This window comes from Netta rufina (assembly GCF_964035555.1).
Source record: "Netta rufina genome assembly, chromosome: 19".
Taxonomy (NCBI): domain Eukaryota; kingdom Metazoa; phylum Chordata; class Aves; order Anseriformes; family Anatidae; genus Netta; species Netta rufina.
In genome coordinates, this window is record NC_140143.1 from 8626507 (window position 1) to 8650879 (window position 24373).

The 24373-nt window shown below is 56.2% G+C and overlaps 1 protein-coding gene across 1 annotated transcript; it reads left to right on the top strand.

Moving 5' to 3' along the window:
- Window positions 1-1708: 1708 nt before the first annotated feature.
- Window positions 1709-24326, top strand: EVPL (envoplakin; the record flags this gene model as incomplete). Its single annotated transcript, XM_084298233.1, has 22 exons — window positions 1709-1782; window positions 7324-7423; window positions 7778-7932; window positions 8554-8677; window positions 9320-9445; window positions 9692-9730; window positions 10400-10561; window positions 11165-11272; window positions 11932-12027; window positions 12472-12597; window positions 13519-13665; window positions 13805-13959; window positions 15199-15296; window positions 16033-16214; window positions 16932-17110; window positions 17543-17681; window positions 18252-18445; window positions 18561-18711; window positions 19142-19225; window positions 19314-19424; window positions 19928-20020; window positions 20883-24326. 22 exons carry the CDS (start codon window positions 1709-1711, stop codon window positions 24324-24326), a joined length of 6087 nt encoding a protein of 2028 aa, XP_084154359.1.
- Window positions 24327-24373: the final 47 nt, after the last annotated feature.

A 24373-nucleotide genomic window follows, 5' to 3' on the forward strand; every position in this document is an offset into this window, starting at 1 on the left:
CCCGCTGGGCAAGGCTCAGCCTCCTCGTGGGTGGCTCTGTCCAGAGATCAGCAGCGTTACTTGGAGCAGGGTCAGGCTGGGGAGAAGCAGGGGCTGCGTGGCCCTGGCCCAGCTTCACGTGGCTGATCCTGGGGAGCCTGGACCTGGGCAGCCCCAGCAAAGCTCTAGGAAAGGAAAACAGCTATTAAATTGTGTGATTCTGTGAAACAAACCCAGCCCAACGTGCACCATCGCTCTCTTGCTCAGCAGCATGGCCTGGGGGCTGCTCCTTCCCCACTTTGCTCTCCCCCTTGGTGTGGCAGGGTGGGTTGTTGTGGCAGTCAGCCTGGCTGGGTTTAGTTTTGCTGTTTGGAAGACAAAGGGCATCGATTGTCTCCTGGCTGTAAAAGCAGCAGCAGGAGGGCTTGTCCCATGCTGTGGCATGTCCCTGAGCTCCTGTTGTGTGTGGGCACCAGCCGTGGCCGAGGTCTTAAACGCTTTCCATTCTTCTCCCTGGCAAGTTCCCATCTTTCTTTAAGCTCCACAACGCGAGTGCAGCAGGGTCTGGTGCTGCAGGTCTGGAGCTGTATGGATGGGGTCCTCCTCCTCCCCGGGGCCCCCCTCAGCTGCGATTTATTCCGATCCAAGAGCATCGCTGCTGTCATCGGCCACCTGGGGCAGTGGCCAGGGGGTGAGCTCTCAGCCCCCCCTTTCCACCCTGCCTGTGGGCCTGCAGGCAGCAAAGCCAGGCCCTGCACTGGGTCCCCGTTAGCTACAGGCTGCCTGGGGGAGATGTTGGTCCTCTCCTGGCTTCCCCCAGTGCTTTGAGCACCGGCTGCCTCCCAGCACTGTGAGCTGGGACCTCCTGTCCTCCTGCTTCCAAAATCGTGGCCTGAGGGGCAAAACCATAATGGAAGGAGCCCCTTGCAAAGGAGCCTCTTTCCATGCATGTCTTTACTCCTCTCCTGAGACGGGTTTGATCTGTTCTGTGCTGATTTGATGAGGGAAGTGATGAGACCCCTGGCTTTTGCCTCTGGCCTTGGGTTGGTCTCGGGCTGCAGGAAATGGGGAAGAACGGCCCCAAACCTGCACCAGCATCGTGGGTGGTGGGTGTTTATGTGGGTGCTGTGGTCCCCATCTACTCCTGGTCCTTTTCTTCCCCATCCTCTGCCCTCCCTCCCTGCTCCCTGGATTTGAAGCATCACGTTCTGCAAACTGGTGGCTCCCAAACTGATGCTGCTGCTTTGGAAAACTCTTGGATGGCTTTGTCTATAGCTTAGCACCTCTGCTGCTTCTCCAGCATGTGAAATCGCTCACACAGGATGTTTTAAACCACGTCAGTAGTCTCAGCCATCTCCCCCCAAGTCCCATTTCCAGACTTTTGCTCTGCAGAGGCCGCGCTCTCTGCCCCTCACCTGGGAGCTGCCGCGCGGCCGGGGCCGTGAGTGCCGAAACGCTGTGCGAGCCAGGGCGAGGTCTCCCCGTTCTCCCTCTGGGGTTCTGCTCTTTCCACCCCAAACTGGTTTTTCGAGTCGATTTTTTTTTTTTTCAAGCCTCCATCTCCGCAGCTGCTCACCTGCGCTCGGGGAGGAGCCTCCCCGAAAGGGCTCTTTAGGGCTGCCGCCTGCCCCTGCTCAGCCTCGGCTCTCCATCCCCGCAGAGCCCAGCAGGACGCCAGCGCCCGCCGCGCCGCCGCCGCCTCCGCGAGACCAGCCGGGACCTCGCCGACATGTTCAAGGGGGTGGGCAAAGGCTCCCCGAGCAGAAGTTCCCCCAGCAGAGGTTCCCCCGCCAAGCCGAGCAAGTAAGTGCAGCCCCTTTTCTCCCTGGAAGCCGCCCTGGGAACCTGGAGGGGGGACGAGGGGAGGGCTCTTGATGCCCGCAAACGCTTCGCGGCTTTTGGGATTTACCCCAAGAATATCCCACTTTGTGGAGCAGCCAGAAAGCCGGGGCTCACCCTGTTGTCCTCAATTTTGGTGGGCTTTGTGCTCCAGCCCAGGTGTGTCTGTGCACCCCCGGGACGTGCAGGGCCTGAGCATGAGCTTAGAGCATTGGGTAGGGAGGCGCAGAGCCCCTTTTCGGCAGGCAGGAGCAGTGAGAACAAGCAGGACCTCGTTGTTTGGGTGGAGCAGGCTCGGCTCGATGGCGGGGCAGACGGACGCCTGGATCTGAGGTCCTGGGTTTGAGTTGGGTGAGGCTGGTGGGGTGCTGCCCTGGGAAAAGCACCCTGGGACAGGGATGCTCGGCCGGGTGCTGCTTGGGTGGGGATGGGCGAGGGAAGGGTTTGCTGGTGCTGGTCTCATCCGTCCTGCTGACAGGCGGGGTCTCTGTGGGCCAAAACATTGAGGTGGCCTCATTCTGGCTGGGCTGAGGCAGTACCAAAATGACCTGACGGCCTCATCCTGCTCTGAGCAGGCTCCAAAAGCTCTGGCGAGGGAGATGTGGGAGCAGGAGGGGAGGAGATGCTGCCCGGGGAGCTTCTAGAGCGTGCTCATCCCTCCCTTGTGCTGCAGGTCCTAACTCGGGGTTATTTTCCACCTTCCTTCAGCAGTTTTGCATTTCCCAGTGTCAGCAGACTAGTTCTGCAGGAATCCCGGGGTAAAAGGCCAGGAAAGCTGTGAAGAGGTGGCTCGGAGGAGGAGGAGGGAGCCCGCAGTGAAAAGGGGCCACCGGCACCAGCTGCCCAGGACGCTGCGGGTGCAGCAGCCCGGGTGGGCACAGCGTGGTGCTGGCAGCATTGGGATTATGGGGGCCCAATTGGGATTATGGGGACCAAACCCAGCATCAGCAAACAGCCAAGGAGGAGGGTGGTGGCCCGGTGCTGCTGGCTGGGCAGGGACCTGGAGAAGAGAGGGCTCCTGGCAAAGGCTGAGATTTCTTGGTGTGACCTGGAAGCTGGTGCCCCACAATTCTGCCCCAATGGGGCTGAGCACTCACAAAACTCAATGCAGAGGCAGAACCTGGGGCCTCTCAGAGCTCCAAGCCTCTTGTTTTCAGTCTGTCCAGTGCAAGCCATCCACCTCCCCAGCCTATGCAGCTTGCTGGCTTCCTAAACTGGGCTGGGGATTTCTTGTGCAGCTTTGTGGGGCAGCTCACTGCAGCCCCTGGTGTGCCACTGGGGGTTTGGGGCCAGGTTCTCTCCCTGCACAGGTGTCACATCCTAGCAAAGCCCTGCATCTCTTCCTTGTGCAGGATGGAGGCTGGAGCCTGAGCAATGACCGAGCTGGTTGTGCTTGGTTTTGGAGGCACTGACCATCAGATGATGGCTAATTAGTTTGGCCACAGCCTGGGGCTTGGTCAGCACCGTCCTGCCACCATGAGCTGAGAAAAAGAAGGTGAATGAGCTGTCTCAGCACCAGCATGTGCTCTGCAGATGGCCCCAAGAAAACTTTGGTGGCCCATGGCTGCTCTCGGTGGCCCAGAGGCTCAGCAGAATCTGAGGTTCCCTGCCTCTGGGGCTCCCAGTTTGAAGCTCCTGGCAGGGACCTACGGAGCAGGACCTTGTTTCCATTGTAGGGGCGGTGGTGCTGAGCTCTTGGGGCCCTCTGCTCGGGGGATGCATCCCGGGGAGCCCGTAACCACCTCGGGTTTGTGCCCAGCTCCGGGAAGAGTCACACTGCAGGGCTGAAAGGGAAAATTCATGCAGAGGTGGAACTGAATCAGATCTGGCTGGACTGGGTGCCTGGGTGTGATCTCTGCAAAGGCTCTGGGTGGGTGGCTTCGGAGCTGGTTGGCAAATCTCCTGGGGTGGCCGCTTCAGCCACCGCCTGCCTCTGCTTCTCCTTCTGCAGCCCAGAGCTGTGAGGTCCCGGGGTGGGGGTACAGGGGCTTGGGGACCTGTTTGCTGTGACCAGATGGGGCTGGAGGGGCAGAGCGAGGACTTGTGTGTGTTGGGGAGCACAGCCCCAGCCCTGGGGTGTCGCTTGCAGCCCAAATCCAGTGGGAGGAAGGAGAGGAGGGGCAGGGTGCAGGGGTGGGTGGGCGCCGTGGTGCCCCCGACATGTCCTCTGCCCGCTGAGGCACCATCCCTTGCGTGCAGCCGGGCTGTCCGGGAGGTAGAAAGTGGTATGAGAAATGAAGCAATTAATGACGATAATGATGGTGCTCTGCCTCTTCCAGGCGGGAGATAGCCCTAGGGAGGAGCAATGTCCGTGGCAATCCCGGCAGGCCCGTGGCTGCGGCCGCTCGCCACGCCTGGGCCCGACGTGAGCACGTGGAGCTCGTGGCTCCTCGCATCCTGCCCCGTGCCAGGTTGTCTCCTTGTGGCCCAAATTTTCAGCATCTTCACTCCGAAATGTGGGCCTGGGCTGTGGTCAGCTCCCGTTGTGTGAGGGTTTCTTGGGGTAGAAGGGCCTGGTACATGGGATGGGAGGGACGGCCCTGAAGGACGGTGGCATGGCCCCGAAGGATGGTGGCATGGCCCTACAGACCTCACGGGTGGATGGAAGAGGCTGAATTTCCTCTCAGCATGGCCTGTGCTTGAGACAGGAGGCTCTGTGGTGGTTTGGGCTCTTCTCCAAGCACGCACGGCCTCCTGAGGAACCCCCTTGGTCTCAGCTGAGGATGGCTGAGACTTGGCCAGGCGTGCATCAGGTCTTCGCAGGCTGCCAGGACGGCGTGCAGACACCTCCCAGGACTTCTCCTCAGCTTCAGCATTCCCCAAGCAGCCAGCCTGCCCTCCTGTAGGCCCTGAGGTTGTTCAGCTGCTTGGAGGGCTGTGGAGATCCAGCCCAGCTGTTGGCTGAAGGCTCTCAACCTCCTCCTCCAGGCTTCCTTCCTTGGTGGGCACAGGCATCTCCCAGACACGTAAAGGAGACCCCCCCATCCTGCTGAGGCAGTGTTCTTTGGGGGGCATCATTTCTTCCCTGAACATTGGGTCATTTCTAACAGTGTCCTTGTTTCTAACCTCGAGTGCACCGTGCAGAGCCAAGGCTGGGGTGGGCACAGCAGAGCCCCCACTGCTTTGGGACCAGCAGGAGAGATTTTGTTCCCATCCTATGACTGGGAGGTTGCTGAGGTCTTTCCAGTCTGCAGTTTTGCTGTGGCTTGCTCTGAACCAAGCTGCTCCCTGCATTTATCCTCGTGAACCGAGGGATGGGATGTCCTGCTGTGTCCTTTGCCCAGGGAGGCTGTGCAGGTAGGAAAAGGCTTTGTTGGGCATCTCCCCTCTGTGGGAAGGCTGCATCCTTGCTTCTTCCCGCTCTGAGAGGCGCAGAGGCATCAACCCGGGGTCATTTCACAGCAGGGCTTGATGCGGGCACCCCTGGTGGGAGCTGAATTCACCCGGGCGTCTCGGGGCGCGCTGGGAGAGGCGCCCGTCCCCCGGGCCGGCAGCCAGCCCGTGACTCAGTCGCTCCTCCCTGCGCAGGGAGTCTGGGCAGGAAACCTGGGTGGTGCTCGAGTATTTGCTCATGGGACACCACCTCATTCCAGGCGTGTCGGGGATGAGTGGGACGTTGTGTAAGCTGCTGGGCAGGGGGGACCTCCTGGTGCTCCAGCCGGCCGTGCGTTTGGGTTCATCGAGCCCTGCTCTGTGCTGCTCCCACCCACCCTTTTTGTGTGGTTTGGGCCAAAAGCACTGCGGTTTGCCCTGGAAAACGCATCCATGAGCCACAGATAGGATGGGAGGGACGTTTAAGGGGATGGAGAAGAGGAGCTGTAGCAAGCAGTGATGCTTTGCAGGTGATGAGTGTCCTATTTGGGCTGTCCCCATTGGGTTTAGACCCCGTGCAGGAGGGCACTGCAGGAGCAAGGCACCCCGTGCACTTTGCAGGCGGGGGGGCTGGGGCACGGCCAGCCCAAAGCTCCCGAGGGAGCTGGAAGCTGCCGTGTCTGTGTCTCAGGCCCACGCCGCCCTCTTGGGCAATCGCAAACAAGGGAGGAGCTGGAGAAAGGGGAGAGGAGAATGCTGAGAGCAGGAGCGCTGGGCTGCACCTCCCTGGGGCTGCACGGGCTCGGCCACGGTCCGTGTGGGCTGTGACTTCGACACCAGCCTGGCTGGACACGGCTGGAACATTAACGGGCACTTTGTCATCACTCCAGGCTGTAATAAGTGAACGTCCAGCACCTGCTCTCACCTTGGGCATCAACCACGGAATGGCTGGAGCCTGCTGGGGCTGTTAAGGGCAGAGCTTGGCTGGGTGCAGGGACTGGGAAGGAAAGGAGCTGCTGGGGGGCAGATGTGGGTGGCTCTGCAGCAGGACAGCACCTCTCTCCTACCTTCCTCCTCCTCAAAAGACATGAGCTCCTGTAGTGTCCCCCTATTTTCAAGTGGTCCCGTTGTTATTGTCCAGTTCTTTCCCTCAGGTCTCAGATGACAGCAGGTAACCGAGCTCAGCCTCTGCTGGCCTTTCTCCCATCAGCAGTCACTCACGGGCCTAAGCCCCTGGATGATGCTATGGGTCCGCACCCCTGCTCGCCCACACCCTGGCAGCTCTTCACCTCCCTGCCTGGAGGCCAGGGCCAGCTCCATCCCCAAGGGCAGCGCTATCAGGAAGCCAAAGGACAGGAGGACAAAGGTGGCACCGAGCCTTGTGCTTCCTTGGCCGCGGGGAGCTTTAGGGCTGCAGCTGCCTGGCTGGGAACCACCCCGTGCCCTGCTGGGGGCTCTGGATGAAGCCGTTTTGGCAGGGCTCTGGGTGCTTTTTCATAATAAAGGTGATGGATTGTGGTACCGTGTGATGGCAGCGAGGTGAGACACAACAGGGGATGGTCCCCGGGACCTTCAGTGAATCTCCACTGGGGTGTAGGAGGGCTACAGTTTTGCTACAGCCTTAGGAAACTCGTTCCCAAGCCCAGAAAGCAACGTGACTGCAGCAGCCGACACAGTACCCGGAGGGTCTTGCAGCCTGTGCTGCAGCTCCTCGCCCACCACGTCCCCATCCTGGGGGGTGCTGGGCTCTGCAGCACCACTTGGAGCTGAACCACAAAGCACTTTGAAGCTCTGGGCCAGGCTGAGGGACCGTCTTGCCTACCTCTGCCAAGCAGAGCAGTGCCTCCAAGCAGGGCAGGCACCTCGTGCTGCCTCTGCAGCGTGCTCTCCCGGCCTCCAGCCATCTGCAGCTCCAAGCCAGATGTGGTGTTGGTGCATTTGGGAGCCTTCCTGGGTTTTCTTTTTTTTTTTTTTTTTTTTCTCCCTTTCCCTCCCCCCCCTTCCCTCCACTGCTTTTTGAATCCTTCTGAACTTCGGAGCATCTGCAGTGTCCTGCAGCAAGGAGGAGCCGTGCTGGGCAAAAATCCACCACCTACCTGCTGCAATCACACCGCTGTTATCAGGCCCTGGGCAGTGATGAAGGGGGTGAGATTTGCCCTCACCCACCGTCTGCTTTGCTGCTCCCACCCTCAGGTCCTCCACAAATGATCTGGCCGTGCTCATCACCCGCATGCAGACGAACGCCGACCAGGTGGAGAAGGACATCCTGGAGACGCAGGCGAGGCTCACGCAGGTGAGATGTGGCGGAGGGAAGGTGAAAGGCTTTGCCTAGAGATGCAGCGTCTAGAATAACAGATGAGGTGTCTGCTCTGCGCAGCAGCTTGCTGGAGCAGGGCTGGGGGCTGACCCGGGGCTGGGGAGGAACCAGGCACCCTGCAGAGCCTCCCAGCCCCTGGGGCTGCGTGCCAGGGCCTCCCAAATGTTACCCTTGGTGTAGCCTCGGGGGTCCCTGGCTGGTTGGGATGCTCCCCAGCCATCCCCTTGCACTGGGCTCCTCTGTGGTCGGTGTGCTGAGCATCGAGGCTGTACATGTTGTGAGGTCTCTGTGGTCCAAGGCTTTTTTTCTCTCTGTCTTCCCTGGCCCCAGGATGTCAGCAATCAGCAGAAGAATAAGGCCTTCGAGTTCCAGGCGGAGAATGCCCGGAACCTGAAGGAGGCAGAGACCCTGCTGAAGGATCTCTTCCTGGACGTGGACCGTGCCAAGCGGCTGAAGCACCCTCAGGCTACCGAGATAGAGAAAGAGTGAGTGCAGGCGGGGAGCTGGTGGGATCGGGAGCCCCCATCCCAGAGCTGGGATCTAGGCTGAGCTCTGGTCGATGCCATGAAAAGGCAGAGCTTCACCCATCAGCCTTAAAATCAGGGCTTTGGCCAACATGTTGTAAAGATGTTGTGCGCTGTGGCTGCCAGAGCCATCTCCCAGGAGACCCCCGGTCTTGTCAGGGAGCTCTTGTAAAAGCTGCCAGAAAAATGCAGAGCTAAAAGGCGGCCCCGCTCCCGGGCTCCCCATGCCCAAGGCAAATCCCCCTTTCCTCTGCCTCTCGTGAAATGGAAACCTGTCCTCGGGCAAGCAGAGAGAATCAGAGGTGGGTGTTCAGGTGTGAGGTCTTCAGCTGGCGCCTGGGGCTTGGCTCCCCTTCTGTCTCCAGCCCCTCTAGGTGGAAATGGGGAGGGGAGAATTATTTCCTAGCTGGGAAGGGACAGCCCTGACCTCCGTGCAGCTCTTCCCAGCTTTCTCCTGGCTTGTAATTCCTGGGTGATGGAGAACCCCAGGGCAAGTGCCTGTGCTGAAGGAGGCCAGTGGCATGAAGGGATGAGAAAGTAGCCTGGGTTTTATGGCTGAAATCTGCCTTTTGTCCCCGGCAGCATCCAGCAGCTCCACGACCGCACGACGCAGCTGTGTGCGGAGTACCGGGCCCTCTACGAGAAGCTGAACATCCCTGACGTGGGGCCCAGGGTGGACTGGGCGAAGATCCTGGACCAAAAGATGGTAACAGCAGCTGGTTTTTACGTGTTTCTCTCCACTCCTGCAAGGCCAGACATTGCCTTGAGGGCTCTGCCAACCATCGTGCGCTCAGCATCACGCAGGAGCGGTGTGGGTTGGTGGTGGAGCTAATTCAGTCGAGCTGGGCAGGAGGAAGGGCTCTCCTTCCACATCTTAAAAGCCTCAGGAGGACCTTCTGCATTGATCCACTGAGATTAAGAGCTACCAGAGGGGGATTAAGTAGAGATGCCCCAATAAAAGGATGGAGAAGGTGACGTCTCCAAGGACCTTACAGCCATACGTCCTAGGGTTTCACACTGCAAGGTCTTGGGTACGAAGTGCCCCGTTTGGAGTCAATTTAGATTCCCTTGAAAACCAGATGGTAATTAAGCACACCCACTGCACATCACCATGGGAAGTGGCTGGTTTAGCGTAGATTTGTACGCTGGGGTACATGGCCTGCTTATCTCTGCCCCTCTGTACGGCTGGGGAAGTGGCAGCCCTCAGTAATCATGGCAAGCAGCAACAAGATCCCCTCCCTTCCTCCTGGGGTGGTATCAGATCTTTCCAACCCTGCCAGCACATGCTGTGGTTTCTCCCTGATATACGGGATTTTGCTCTAGTCTCTGCCTAACTCCTTTTGCACAGAAACAAGTCAACGCGGGACAGTACGGCCCTGCCATATCGGAGCTGGAAAAGCAAATAGCTGAGCACAACATCCTCCAGAAGGAGATCGAAGCCTATGGCCTCCAGATCAAGAACATCCGCTGCGGGGTAAGGCACCCCTCCATCCCCTCCTTGTCCTGCCCCTGTCCCGCATGCTCCTTCCCATGGTGAACACCCACCCTCCTTCTGCAGGGGGCATGGGGACACCTGAGCTCAAGAAGAGCCAGGCAGGAGGTGGTTCCTGTACAATTTCTAAAGCACGTTCCATAAATTAGCTTGACAACATCTATCACTGCTGGTATTTTGGTAACAATTTTTTTTTCCCCTCTTGATCTTGGCTGTGTAATAACCCAGGATGTGGCAGATTTGAAGAGTCAATACAAGGACTTGCTGGTAAGCTTCTTGGTGGTTTTCTGGGGCCACACAGCAAAGTAATTCCTTTCCTAGTGGGCAGGGAATGCCCAGGTCAGGGCAGAGGCTACCTTTGGTGTTGCACGGTGAAGTCATGTCCCTCATTTTCTTTCCCCATCTCCTCCCCACCTTGGACTGGGTGCAAGCTGCGAATGGGGGCATGCTGTGGGTGAGGTCTGCGCCTCTTCTCTTTGTGGGTCATTGGTCTGGGAGGTGCCTCTGTGCAGAAAACCCCGTCCCAGCCCGCAGGATGTTCCTGTGGGATTGCAAATGCTGAGGCTTGTGCTGATCCTCAACAAGGACTGCAAAGAGGAAATGACCGACTGGAACAAAGGAGGTGGCCAGGAAGAAGGTGTTGGGTTTAGCTGGCTGGGTCCCTAAGTTCAGTGCTGGAGAACGCCTTTGGTGAGAAATACAGCAGAGCTGGGCCTGCTCTCAGACTGCCTGAGGCATCAGCCCACACCTGAGAGTCTGGTTAGACAAACACATCCTGTTTGTGAGGCAGGGAAAGGCCCCATCAGATAAGAAAGAGTGGCAGCGATGTCTCACCCAGGGCTCTGGGAATCTCCTAGGGGGTGCGCAGGGGGAGCAGGAGGGGAAGGCTCCGCAGCCTGAGCCCTGACTCCGTCTCTCTCCTCTGTGCACGGGCAGAAAGCTTCCATCTGGCGCGGGCAGAGCCTGGGCAGCCTGTACCACCACCTCCAGGGCTGCACCAAGGAGCTGGGCTACCTCACGGAGCAGCAGACCAGGATCCTGAAGCAGGACTGGAGCGACCAAATGTTGGACGTCCAGAGCGTGCGGCGGGAGTACGAGGTGAGCTCCTGGGGAATGCAGCTCTCACGGGCTGGCCGAGCCTGGTGTGTGAGATTTGCAGGATGGATCATCCTGGACGTCACCAGCAGCCTGGTGGCTTCCCAAGGCAGCCCAACAGGGCTGGGCACAGGAGTGGAGGCAGAAGAGATGCTCTGGGAGGAAGCAGGGTTGGGGCTGAGCCACGCTGCGCGTCCCCTCCTGTCCCCTGAGCTGGGACATGGGATCGTACATGACAGCGCTGTCTGATGCTGGGTGCAGAGCTGTCAGTGGGCAGAGGGGAGGGAGAGGTCTGGCGTCGTGTGAGCCTCGGTGTCCAAAGTTCAACACCCAGTGACTACTTTCTGCCGGGACCAGGAAGAACTGAGTTAATTGCCTAGGAAAATGCACTTTGAACAAATGCCCTGATGCTTCCATAGGCCCAAGCGTGCCTAATTTGTCTGAGTTATGCCTAGCGCCTTCCTATTAAAAAAAAAAAAAGGCAAACCAAAACAGCTGTCTGTGCCTGGGGAGCCTGTTCTCTGCTGCAAGGGGTTTGGTGGCCCAGGAGGCTGCTCTGTGCTCCCTGCGTGCTCCCGCTGCCATGAGGTGTCTCTTCCCCTGCAGGATTTCAAGTCCAAAGAGCTGCTCAGCCAGGAGGAGTTTGTGAACAACCTTCAGGATGATGGGGACAGAATGATTGAACTAAAGCACCCGGCTGTCAAACCTATCCAGGTGGGGGATTCCCTACGAGAGAACGAGAATATTTCACATAACCTGTGCTCCAAGAGCCAGGGGATGGGGCGGAGGAGACCTCTTCACATCTTCTGCAGAGCTGCTATGTTATGCTTTTCCCCACGTTGTACCAACTGTCCCACAGCACCTCTCTGCCTGCTTTGGCCCCGTGGGGAGGCTGGGGGCAGTGCAGGGTCTTCACCCCCTTCAGAAACCTCCAAGGCACGTTGGCTGGTGTCTGTGTGCTGGGGCCTCTCTGCTCCTGGGCTGGTGCACAGATATGTGGTAAAATACAGCCACGTTCATCCAGTGAAGGTCACGGTGTGATGTGGCTGAGCTCTCCCAGGTGAAACCAGCTCTCGGCCTCCAGGGTTGTGCTCCCAGGGCCGCAGACACCACGGGCAGCCAAGGTGGACTCACAACACCTGCACCAGAAACCCCTTGAGAAATGGTGGCTTCTGTGTGGGGGCAAGGTCCTTGAGGAGCAGTGTCCTTGCTCAGATTCAGGATCTGGCGATGCCTGGGAATAGCTCTGCTGCTGCTCAGCAGCGGTCTTTACCCCTCCTCTGACCTCTGGGACTCCTGGAGAAGGGAGGCCAGGGGTGTGAGGCAGGTGGGACCAGCTGGAGCCCACTGAGTCGTGCTTTCTCCCACCGCAGGCTCACCAGGAAGCCTTGAAGAACGAGTGGCAGAATTTTCTGAACCTCTGCATTTGCCAGGAGAGCCAGCTGAAGAGCGTGGAGAACTATAAGAAGGTAAAAAGCAGCGAGGAGACCGTGGGGCTGCACAGTCAGGCCGGAGCAGGCAGGCTGTGCACGGGAACAGAGCCAGCAAAGGGATCAGTATGGGATCCTTTGCTTTGTCAGGGTATTTTATTTGCACCTGGTGAGGGTATTTTGGGGAAACACCTCTCAAAATGTCATCAGTGAACGATGGGCTCCCAGCCCTGCTGCTGGGACCAGTTGGTGCGCTGGCTTGGAGGTGCAGGGGAGGGTTTGCTCATCGTTGTTACCTGGTACGTGTCTACTCACAGGTATTTCTGTGGTGCAGTCTGTGCCCGAGGTCACGCTCTGAGGTGGTCTGTAGGGTTTGGTGAGCCCCAGGTTGTGGGAGAGTGGCTGGGAATTGAGGCACGCCACCAGACCTGGACACACGAATGTCCTCCCACACTCTGAGCGTTTTCCTACCTGTGTCTCCAGTTCCAGGATGACGCTGAGGCTGTGAGCCTCTCCCTGATGAAGATGAACTCCGACCTGGACACCAAATACAGCAAGTTCAACAAGGACAGCCCTGGCGTGGTGTCAGACCTGCTGCTTCAGCTGGAGGTGAGGTTTTCGGGGCTGGTGGCACCAGCCAGGCCTGGGAGATCTTGTGTCTTGAGCACAGACCAACTCTCACAGCTGTCCCCATAAATAAGCATGGGGAAGGGGAAGAGGTGGGTAAATAAGCCCCTGGGACAGCTCGTCCTGCCTCTGTGTCAGGAGGGGAAGGCCCATGGCAGTACTGTGATGGATCCCTGTGGTCCCAGAAGGGCCTCGCTGCTCCTGCAGTAGGGCAGTGACCCCTGGGGTCTCCACCAGGGACACGTATCCAAGCCCCAGGGCACTATCAGAGTACAGGAGAGGCACAGGGAGGAGCTGTGTTGTCCTAAACGTGAGGTATTTGGGTGAGAGGGCCTGCAGAGAGCGTGAGCTGCTGGCACCCAAGCAGCAGGGAGAGGTCCTGCCATCTCCTCAGCTCTGCCATGAGTCAAGAGCGAGGAGGGAATAGAGAAATCTGACCTCGGGGGCGAGATACAGGTTGGGAAGAAACTTTTGCCCGGGAGAGAGGGAAGGGACGCATTCGGTGCGGTGTCTTCCCATACCTTTCACTGCCAGGAGGTGCTGGGATCTCGGTAACTTCTGACACTGGAATGCAGCCACCTCTTGGCAGGTCTCTGTTCCTCATCTGAGAAGGAAAAACTTCCCCAGGAGATTTAATATGACACTGTGGGATCACCTGAGGTTAATGCAGGCTGTCCCTTCAAGGGCAGATCTCCTGTGAGCGAAGAAAACAGAGGAGAGTGTTAATAGCAGAGGGAGAGGAAGGGACACGGATGGGTCGAGAATGAAGAAACTGCTGACTTCAATCTAGAAATGACAGTGCAAGGACAGACAACTGGCCCCAAAACACCCATGGCAGTGTGACACCCCCCTCTCTCCTCATCCAAGCCTGGTTATAACCGCTGTCTTCCCCGCTTTGTCTAGAACGAGGAGAAGGCGGTGAAGCAGGCAGAGAAGAGCATCGCTGACCTGAAGAGGAGGAGCAAAGAGATCAGCCCGCTGAAACTGCGCAGGATGCGTCCCTCCCAGCCCCTCTCCTTGGACACGCTGTGTGACTGGGATGCTGGGGAGGTGAGAGCTTGGCTAGTGGTACCCTCCAAAGCAGCAGGCATCCAGATTCTTCTCTGAGTGCTCCAGATCTTCCTCCCATGGCGGGAGGACCTGGGCTAGCACTGGAAAGCCAAGCCTTTGGGTTTTGTGTCTGTCCCAGGTGCAGCTGACCAGAGGTGACAAGTACCTTCTGAAGGACAACAGCAACCCCGAGATGTGGGTGGTGCAGAGCAGCACTGGCGTGGTCCAGGAGGCGCCTGCTGCTTGCTTCTCCATCCCTCCACCAGACCCCGAGTCCATTGACAAGGTCAACAGGTAAGTCTGCCGTGGAGAGCCTGACCCAGAGAGACATCCAGGCTTGCTCCTTGGTCCTCGCCATCCCCTGACTGCCTAAACTGCAGAGAAAGAGCAGCTGGGAACAGAGCCATTGATCAGCTCGCATGAAATACCTCCTGGTTGTCCTGTTGCAGAGGGGTTGTTCCCTGTGCCCCAGTGGCTTGTCCATTTTCCTGCCATCCTTCATCAGCATTGCACACAGTTCCCATCTTGCAGTCAAAGAGCTTTCTGGCAGACGGGCTTGATTTCTTCACCCAAACATGTGACTTGCATAGGTTTGACTAAATTCATTGCAGAATCAGTCTGGAGCTTGGGACTTGCCAAACAGGACGGAATTATCTGTGCTATCTCCTCTCCGCCAGCCCCGGCTGGAGACTGGAAAACATTCCTCGAACCACCGTGCACTTTGCTGCCTGTTTGCTCGGTCGGTTTTGGAGGTTCCCACAGACGGGGGGGGGGGGGATAATGCAATGAGATTTTGGCATTCCATTTTTATCATGTCCCCAGGTGCTTAGATAAACCAGCACTGCTTATGTGCTGCCAAAACTTTGCCCACAGCCTGAATCCAGCATCACCGGGCATGCTTGTGATGGGAATTTTGTTCCCAAGGCATTCAGGCGTGACTTTTGTGTTGTGTTGCTCTTGCTGAGCAAAAATCCCTCTTCACACATCCCATGTTACCGAATTCTTTGGATTCATGGACTTCATGCCTATTTTAAAACAAAAAAGGACAACTTTGCAACATCCTCCCAGCTATCAGCTCTGCTGGTATTGTCCTGAAGCTCCGGTCCTTTTCAGGCTGCACCTGGCACCGTGCTTCATTTCCCAGTGTTTACTTCTCTTCCTGCAAAAAAAACAACAACAACAACCAAACATTTGTCTTATTTCTCATCCTTAGTCCCTCTGCGGGGGCTCTTCTGACCACAGCTAGGCGAGACTCGGACTTCTAGATCAGCAGCCACAGAAGCAGCTCCTGCAAAGCGCTGCAGTGATGTGAACTACATTTCCAGCTTCTGGCGAGAGCTGGGAAACACTGGCTCCACTGGGAGAAATTAGCTAATCAAACCAACTCTTGTTGCTTTCCCCTTTCTTGAGGGATCTCTCTGAGCTGCAAAAGGCTGCAAGCTCCCAGGCTGCGCCTGGTCAGGCTCTGCTGGGGCTTGCCCCGTGCCGCGGTTTCCCAACCTGCCGGCTGATGTGGCTTCTCCTTGCTTGCAGGCTGGAGGGGGAGCTGAGTGCGGTGAAGCAGAAGCGAGCAGCAGCTCAGAGCACCCTGAGACACAGCCACAAGGAGACAGTGCAGCTCAGCCAGCAGGGTACGTCTGCTCGGGGGCCGAGCCCGCTGCAGAGCTGGCTGGCAGCCTGCGGGTCGGCGTTAGGGTGCCTTACATCCTGAAAAGAGCAGGGAAGGGGGAACCCAAGTCGTGGTGCTGCCAGGGGAATTCACTTCAGCTCCCTGCTGCCATTCCAAACCCCTGAGACTGACCTTCATTCCATCAGTAGTTGCAGAGTATTTAGGGATAGGTGGGGATGTGCCTATCCAGAAGCCTTAATTAAATCCTCGGGGTCTGGGTCCTTGAGTTCTCCTCACTAGCCGGGGGGTGTGCAATAAGGAGGTAGCAGTGACTGAATCCCAACCGCTGGGAGCTGTGGTATTCCTACAGCTGCAGATCCAAAGCTCCCACTGAAGGGACTGTGTCTGCATGGCTGCACGTGGCCGTCCTTGTCCCTACCTTGGACGTGAGCTCTGGCTGCTCAGTGCAGAGGGAAAGCCATGTTCCCAAGCCTTTGCCACAGGCAGGCAGCACACATCTGCATCGTGCTGTGTGAGCTGGGAAAGTTAACTGAATCATTTTTGGCTGTGTGAACCCCTGCTCTCAGGATTAACCTGTATGTGTTTAAAAGCAGCCACACAGGGCAGAGCTCTGCAGCAGGTCCGTCAGAAGTCACTGGAGCTTTGGGGACCGTGTCTGGGACAGCCCAGGGAAACAGCTGTGTACCGAGACTGGCAGATGAGAAAAGGGACTTAACCCAAGCTGTCTCTCACTGCAGCTCTGCCCAGGAGCCCCCCGGTAGTCCAGGATGATCCCCAAGCCGATCAGCTCCTCGGTAGCCTGGATCGTGTTGGCAAGGACCTGGTCCAGGTGGAGAAGGAGGTCCTGAACCGAGTGAGGTCTCCAGTGAGCTACAGCGACCCCACAGACGACCTTGCCAGGAGGATCAAACACCAGCAGGTGGGCGCTGCAGCGGGCAGGCTGGAGCAGGATGAGCATGGCAGCACCATGACTGGTACCCAAAAACAGAGCTGAGAGGGGAATTACACGGCTGGTGCTCTGGGGGAGAAAATCTTGCTGCAGTTAAAGGGGTTTTGGGCTGGTTTGAGCCCTTGGAGTGGGGCTGGTTAAGACAGACCCTAGAGGAATGCGGCCCCTTCCCTTGGCTCAGCTCTGCAGCAAGGTGTCCCCTTTGTGTCCCCTTCAAAGTTCCTTACCTTGTCGTGGGGATGCCCACAAGTTTGTAGCATGAAAGACAACAGGAGAAAAGGAATTCATCCAAGGGCTGGCTTTGGTTCCCCTGATAGCAACTACAGCCTGGTAGATGCGAAGGGGGCAGGAAAAGACACAGTGCCCTGCAGCCCCCTTCCTTTTCTCTTGGAGAAGGTCTGGTCTGTAACAGTTCAATGTGTTGCATCTTCATCCACGGGTATTTACCCATCCCTGGCAGGAGGATGAGCTCAGGCAGGTAGCTCTCTTCCACCTCTCTTCCCCGTACCCTGCCATCCCCAGACAGCCACCGTCTGGCTGGGGCTGTGCCCCGAGGGATGGCACCTCATGAGAGGGCTCCACCGCACCCTTAGCCCCACAGCAAAATCCACCCCTGAGGGAGGCACCTTTTCGCAACAGCCCTGTTATGACTACGTTGGGTGACTCTGCTCCCATCTGATGTGCCAGGAAACAACAAAGAAACTTGAGACCCTGGGGGCAGCCAAGGATGCCTTGCAGAAGGAGTGTGAGACCTTCCTTTCCAAGAAACCCACCAGCACCTCGGCCTCCCAGCTGCCTGTCACGCTGAACGCCCTCAGGAGCAAGTACAGCGATGTCAATATGCTCTCCAGCCTGTACAACGAGAAGTGAGTGGCGGTGGCAAGGCCTGGAGGGGATGAGGGGGGGTGAGATGCCGCGCAGATGTGTCAGCACGAGGCCTTGAGAGAAAATGCACGCGGCCTGTGTGGGCATTGGCTGCGGCCCAGCCAGCCAAGGGAGGTTGGGAAGCTTCCGTGCATCATCAGAGGCATCCCCGCAGGATTTTCTGTGTGTAATGTGTGCTCAGTCCCCCCCCCCCAGGCACGGGAAGCCCACGTCAACGGGTGCATGTCCCAGCCCTGCTGTGTGCAGGGAAGTGCAACGCATCTGTGTGGGCAGCAGAGCGGGGTTGTGAGTGCGTATTGCTTGTTGCCTGCCATGCTTTGTCATTAAATAAGCTTAAACATGCAGAACCAGAGAGAAGAGGGAGAGAAAAGGATCTTCTGCAGCTAACCTTGTGTCATTTTTCCCTTCCCCAGGGCTAAGGCTGCCCTGAACCTGGAGACGCAGATTGAGAACACAGACAAGATCATCAGCACGTTTGAGGCCAAGCTGGCTCAGGACAGCATCATTCCTGCGTCCCCCAATGCCCTGCAGGATCGGGCCAACGACCTGCAGGTAGGGAAATGTTGGGCTCTTTGTTAGGGAGGGGAAATCAGTGAGCTCAGCTAGCACTTGTGGGGAGAGCTGGACTTTGAGGCACTGGTGATGGAGCCCTTCTAAGGATTTATTGCTGGAAGGCTCTGTGTTGGTTTTGTAGGCTGACCTACACTCGCTTCACTGCAAAAAGCTCTGTCCCTCCCAGACTACATTTGTGGTCCTTAAAATCCACTATGAACCCCTTAGCATCTAACCTGCCTGCCCTTTCTCCTGCGTGCTGTCCATTGCTTTGCCCCCTACCCATCCTGCTCCCAATCTCCCTGCTCCAACATTAGCTCTCACCCTTGACTTGCAGTGACCCTTTTTTGCCTTCCCCAGGACTTCTCCCTTCTGCTCCATGCTTCATCTAACCCACCTGGCTTCCCACCTTCTTTGCTGATTAAGCCTCACTGCTCCACCTCTTCCACGTTGTGTGTGTGTCCTGGAGAGCCTGGCTAGCCCCCAGGTGCTGCAGGCTGAGGGATGGTGCTGAGGAGGTGTTTGGGGCACTGACTGGTGCAAACCTGGAGGCGTCTTGTTCCTCTGTAGAAGATGAAACGAGACCTGGTGGCCCAAGAGGAGTGTGTGCTGAAGCTCAACCGAGGGCTGAAGGACACCGAGCACAGCTGCAGCGCCGTGCAGAACAATTTCCAGGAGTACTGCCCTGACCTGCCCCGGCAGAAGCGGGAGGTGCAGCTCCTCAACGATCGCTACCACGCCGTGGCAGACCAGCTGGACCAGAGGTGAGGAACATCACCCTTGTTGTGGTGAAATTCACCATGGTGTATTTTTAGGAACCCGCACGTGCATCTTTACCCTTGCCCTTAATGTTCCTGTGTTTACCTCTGTGCCGTGCAGAGAGAAGACGCTCCGAAATATCAGCCTCACCTACCAGCAGTTCCAAAACTCCAATGAGAACCTGATGTTCTGGATGAACAACCTACCCAAGCACCAAGTGAAGACCACGGATGGGCCAAGCCAGATCAATTACAAGCTGCAGGCACAGAAGGTGTGTTCCAGGGCAAGCACCACGACCTGTAATGTTACAAGCACGGGAGGAGTTTGCTTTTCTGAATGGCATGGCAAGTGGTACCACCCAGCTCCTAGCTGTGCGCTGCACCTGTCCTAGTGAATGAGCTGCAAAAAGGAGACAATGGCTTGCAGCACACAGATGATTTATCTTGCCCAGCTGTGTTCATCTACAGCGCTGGTGTTCTCATCTGTGGTAGTCACCCCAAGGCTGATACCCTCTGCACAGAGAGGGCACATGCAGCTCCTGAAAGACAACATCTAAGATACTACCTAGGGCTGAGATGTTGCACCCGGGCCCTACATCTTTCTCTCCTTGAGCAGATCCTAAGCTGACTAGCTCGGGCGATGAGATGTGGGGGTCTCTGGCTGCTATTCCAACTGATTCTTATCACACATCTCTCCCGCAGAGGCTGGTGGAGGAGATTGAAAGCAAGGAGCCCGAGAAGAATGCAGTGGTCAGACAGTCCCGGAACGTGCAGTCCACACTCAATGTATGGCTGGGTTTTCCTGTGTAACACTCCCTTATCGTCATTTCACCTGAGAGATCCCAGCTGATTCTTCTGTTTCTGCTCTGAACAGGACTATGAACTCCAAGCAGGCAAATACAGCTCTTCTCTGGACCCTACCCTGACAGACTTTGCTGCAAAGAGGCTGCGTGTGACCCCACTGCAAGAAAGCATCCAGGCCCAGGTAAAATGTTAAGATAAAGGCATGGAAAATATTTTCTAGCTCCTTACCCAAGCCCTGTGTGCTCTGCAAGGCCTTAATCCACTCTTACAGCAGCAGTTGATCGTTATTCTAAGCCCAAGGACAAATATCATCAGTGAGTTCTTTGTCTATGGGGCATAGCAGCAAGTGAGATCAGGAGTTAGCAATGTTTCTGTTACCTTTGGCTGAGATTGCTGCTGATGCCTTCTTTTATTGTGCATGAAGATAAATGTTACAGTGTGGGTGTGTGGGCTTACACAGACATCTGTCGATGAACACAAATTTGATGGTCCCCTCCAAACCTTTTATTTGCACATTCTCTGTGTTTGGCATCAGCAAGAATAGCGTAGATCATTGCTGTTTTGCTGTACATCTCCTGAGATTCGTGTATAACTTGGTATTTGAATAAAAAGGGAATAGAAAGCACCCAGCAGGGCTATGGTAGGGTGAGTGGGACAAGGCTCTCACGGCTGTTTCTTTTTCAGGAAAATGACGTAACCAAGCTCTACATGGAGCTGGCAGCAGAAAATAAACAGCGGCTCCGCTGGCTGGAGTTTGCCAAGAAGATTGTTGAGAAGGTACCAGCTAAGAGCTTGTGGCAGGGTTGGGGTACTCCAGATCGGGGTTGGAAATGATCTTTCCAAAGCTGTCACCATTTGCTCAGCCTGGGATTCCTCCACCTCTCTCCAGGTCTCCACATCTAGGTGTTAAGAAGGACAGGAATGGAAACCACTGAGCAAAGACTAAAAGTAACAACAGTTTCACTGATGTTGATCTCAGCTTGTGACATTTGTCACTTCTGTGGGCCCTTAACTCTAACTGAAGCTGTAGTCTTTGCTAGGGAAAACAAAACAAAACAAACAAAAAAAAAACCTTAAACCAGAAATCTTAACTCCTGTTTTCAGCCATGCCTATTCAATGTTCATGGGTTGAGAATTTCAGATTCATCTGTGAATGTGGCTGGAACTTTGTGCTCACACACCTCTGGAATCACTTCCAGGCAGTAGGATTTTTATACCTTTTTAGGGCTTGATTCACCTGTAGAAAATTGTTCCAGTCTGGATGGCTTCTGTTCAGTGTGCTCATGAAGGACAGGAGATTAAATGGGGGAGCTCTGTGCTGTTACCATCACCATGCTGCACAGCACGAACTGGCCAGGTTATCCTCCCGCAGCACAAAGCACCTCTGTGGGCTGCTGCAGCAGCATCCCCCTGACAGGTGGGAACTCTTTAAGACATCAGTTGCTTGAGATGGTGTGAATGTGTCCTCATCTGTCATTTACAAACAGCCTCATCATCTGGAGGCTGTCAGGTTTCTGTACTAGTTCTGCCTCCTGCCATGTCTTGTCATAAAAAAAGGCTTCCGTGCTTGATTCAGAGACTGAGTTGGTTTCCCTGGCTATTATTTTTATTTAAGTTCTTTTTTGTTTTCTCCTTGCAGAAGGAAGTGCATGAGGACATTCAGGTTGTACAGGAGCAAACCCAGCAGTCTGAAAACAAAGCCGTGTCGAGCAGGGAATCTGATGGGCTGAAAACACAGCTGGAGGAGGAAAGGAGAAAAGTGGCCAAGATAGAAGAGGACCTGGAGGAACACAGGAGCAAGCTGCTAATGTTGAAGACTCAGAGGCCTGTTGAAAGAGTGGAAGAAAAGGAGGTGGTAGAATACTACAGAGACCCACAGCTGGAGAGCAACCTGTCTAAGATGACACAGCAGATTGAAGAGGAAGGCAAAAAGAGGCTGAACCTGCAGGAAGACATTGAAGCGATGAACCAGAAGCTTGCGCAGATGGAGAACGAGAAGAAGGCCGTTCCTGCCCAGCTCCTCACCAAAGAGATAACAAAAATTGAAAAAGATCCAAGCCTGGATAGTCAAGCAGCCAGTCTCCGCCAGGAGATCAAGCGTCTCCAGGAGGAAAGCTTGGCTGCTGCTTCTGAACTCGAGCAGCGTAAGAGAGAGCTGCATCAGCTAGAGCGAAAGCAGCCCAACATCCGAGAGAAAGTGGTGGTGAAGGAGCTGATCAAACTGGAGAAAAACCCAGAAATGCTGAAGTCCGTTAGGACCCTGCAGCTACAAATCGATGAGGAATCCTTCAAGAGACAGTCCGCAGAGGAAGCGATAGTGAAGGTGAAGAATAAGATTGAGGAAGTGGAAAGACTAATTGAAACAGCAGAACCCAAAATTATCGTGAAGGAGGTGAAGCAGGTAGAGCAGGACCCAGAGTTATTGAAAGAGTCTACCAAGCTTAAAAACCTAATTGAAGAAGAGAGGAGCAAGAACCTAATGCTTACAGGTGAGCTGGGAGAGCTGCAAAGCCAGTACAGTATTGCAGAGAAGCAAAAACCAAGGGTAGAAGTTAAAGAGAGGGTCAATGAGATTTTCCTGGTGGATCCTGAAACAGAGCAGGAAATTGCTCACCTGAAAAGAGAGCTGCAGGAAGTTACCCTGAAAAGGACGAAGATTGACAGTGAAGTGGAAGAGGCCTTAGCAGAGCTCAATGTCCTCAGGTCGCAGAAACCAGTGGTGGAGCTGAAGGAGGTCATAGAGGAGGTGGTGAAACACGAGAAAAGTCCAGAAATTCTTAGAGAAATCGACAGGCTAAAAGAACAGCTGAATGAACTGGTGAACACCAACGGCAGGACCCAGGAGCAGCTCATTAGGCTGCAGGGTGAAAGGGACGAGTGGAAGAGGGAGAGATCCAAGGTGGAAACCAAGCTGGTCAACAAGGAAGTCATCCGATATGAGAATGACCCACTCTTGGAAAAAGAAGCTGACCGCCTGCGCCAAGAAGTGCGTAACATGTCTCAAAAAAGGAGAGCTGCAGAGGACGCTATCTACGACCTGCAGAATAAATACATGCTCCTGGAGAGGAGGAAGCCGGAGGAGAAGGTCATCGTCCAAGAGGTGATTCTGACTCAGAAGGATCCAAAGCTCCGAGATGAGCACAACAGGCTGAGCCGGAGCCTGGACGAGGAGGTGAGCAACAGGCGCCGCATGGAACGAGATGTGCAGCAGCTTCGTGCGCTGGTGGAAGAGCAAGAGAAGCTGCTCAACTTTCAGGAGGATCGAAACAAGAGGCTTGCGCTGGAAAAAGACATGAGACAAATTACCTTGAGGATAAAGGAGCTGGAGGAGAGCCCAGCCCCGGTGCAAGAAAAGATCATTATGGAAGAAGTGGTAAAGCTGGAGAAGGACCCAGTCCTCGAGCAGTCTGCCAGCAACCTGCGCCTGGAGCTGGACCGTGAGAAGATGGAGGTGCTGAACTTGCAGAGAGAGTGCAAGAACCTGCAGATGCAAATTGACGTCCTGCAGAAAACAAAATCCCAGGAGAAGACCATCTACAAGGAGGTGATTCGTGTGGAGAAGGACAGAGCACTGGAGAGTGAGCGCGCACGCATCTGGGAGCTGCTGAACAGGGAGAGAGGGGCCAAGCAAAAGGCCGAAGAGGAGGTGCGGAGGCTCAGGGAGAAGATTGAGAGAGCTGAAGGCATGAAGAGGACGTGGGCTCGCGAGGAGACGGAGCTGCAGAAAGCCAGGAACCTGGCCATCCAGGAGAGAGCCAACCTGGAGAGCGAGCTGCGGGAGCTGGAGAGGCAGAAACAGCAGAAAGTCCTTTTCCTGCGGGAGGAGTCCAAACTGCTCAACCAACGGACCGAGAGCGACAGGCAGAAGAAGAAGCAGCTGGAGCATGAGTTTTCCCTGCTGGAGGCAGACATCCTGAGGGAGAAGGACCAGATCTACAACAAGGAGAGGTTCATCCGAGATCTCCAGTCGAGGGTGAGTCGGGAAGAAATCAATCACGAGACCCAGATGAGAGAGACGAACCTCTCCACCAAGATCTCCATACTGGACCCTGAGACGGGGAAGGATATGTCCCCTTACGAAGCCTATAAGAGAGGTATCATAGACAGAGGCCAGTACATCCAGCTGCAGGAGCTGGAGTGTGACTGGGAGGAAGTCACCACCCTGGGCCCCAACGGGGAGGTCTCGGTTCTCCTGGACAAGAAGAGCGGGAAGCAGTACTCCATCGACGACGCGCTGAGGCTGAGGAGGATCACCAAGGAGGAGTACCAGCTGTACCGGGACGGCAAGATTCCCATCTCGGAGTTTGCCTTGCTGGTGGCCGGGGAATCCAAGCCTCCGTCGTCCCTTTCTATCGGCTCCATCATCTCCAAATCCCCGCTCCAGTCACCCACCACCCACCAAACCCAAAACTTCTTCCCCTCGCAGAAGGGCTTCTGTGATGACACGTGCCCCATCGCCGGGGTGTACGACACCACCACTGACACCAAGTACAACATCAAGACCGCTGTGGCGAAGAAGCTGCTTGATCCCATGACGGCTCAGAAGCTTCTGGAAGCCCAGGCTGCCACGGGGGGCATCATAGACCTCATTTCTCGGGACCGGTTGTCAGTCCACAAGGCCATCGAGAGGGGGCTGATCGACAGGACCTACATGCAGAGACTGCTCAATGCCCAGAAAGCCTTCACGGGGATCGAGGACCCGGTGACCAAGCGAAGGCTGTCCGTGGGGGAAGCGGTCCAGAAGGGATGGATGACCAGGGACAGCGCCTTCCCCTACCTGGAGGTCCAGCACCTAACCGGAGGACTCATCGATCCCAAGAAAACCGGTCGGATCCCCGTGCTGGAAGCCGCCCAGACAGGGATGATAACGGGCGACCTGGCCAACAGGCTCCAGGATGAGTCCAACTACGAGAAAGATCTCATTGACCCCGTCACGAAGGAGAAGATAAACTACAAGGAGGCCATGGCTCTCTGCCAGAAGGATTCGCTGGGCAGCCTCCTGCTGCTCCCGGCCGCCTCGGAGGGCTACCAGCCCTACCACCAGGCGAGCCGCTCCCCCAAGCTCTCACGGTTCAGGCACTGAATGGATTCAGGCGAGTGCCAGACCCGGTTCCTTCTGGAGTTCATCCC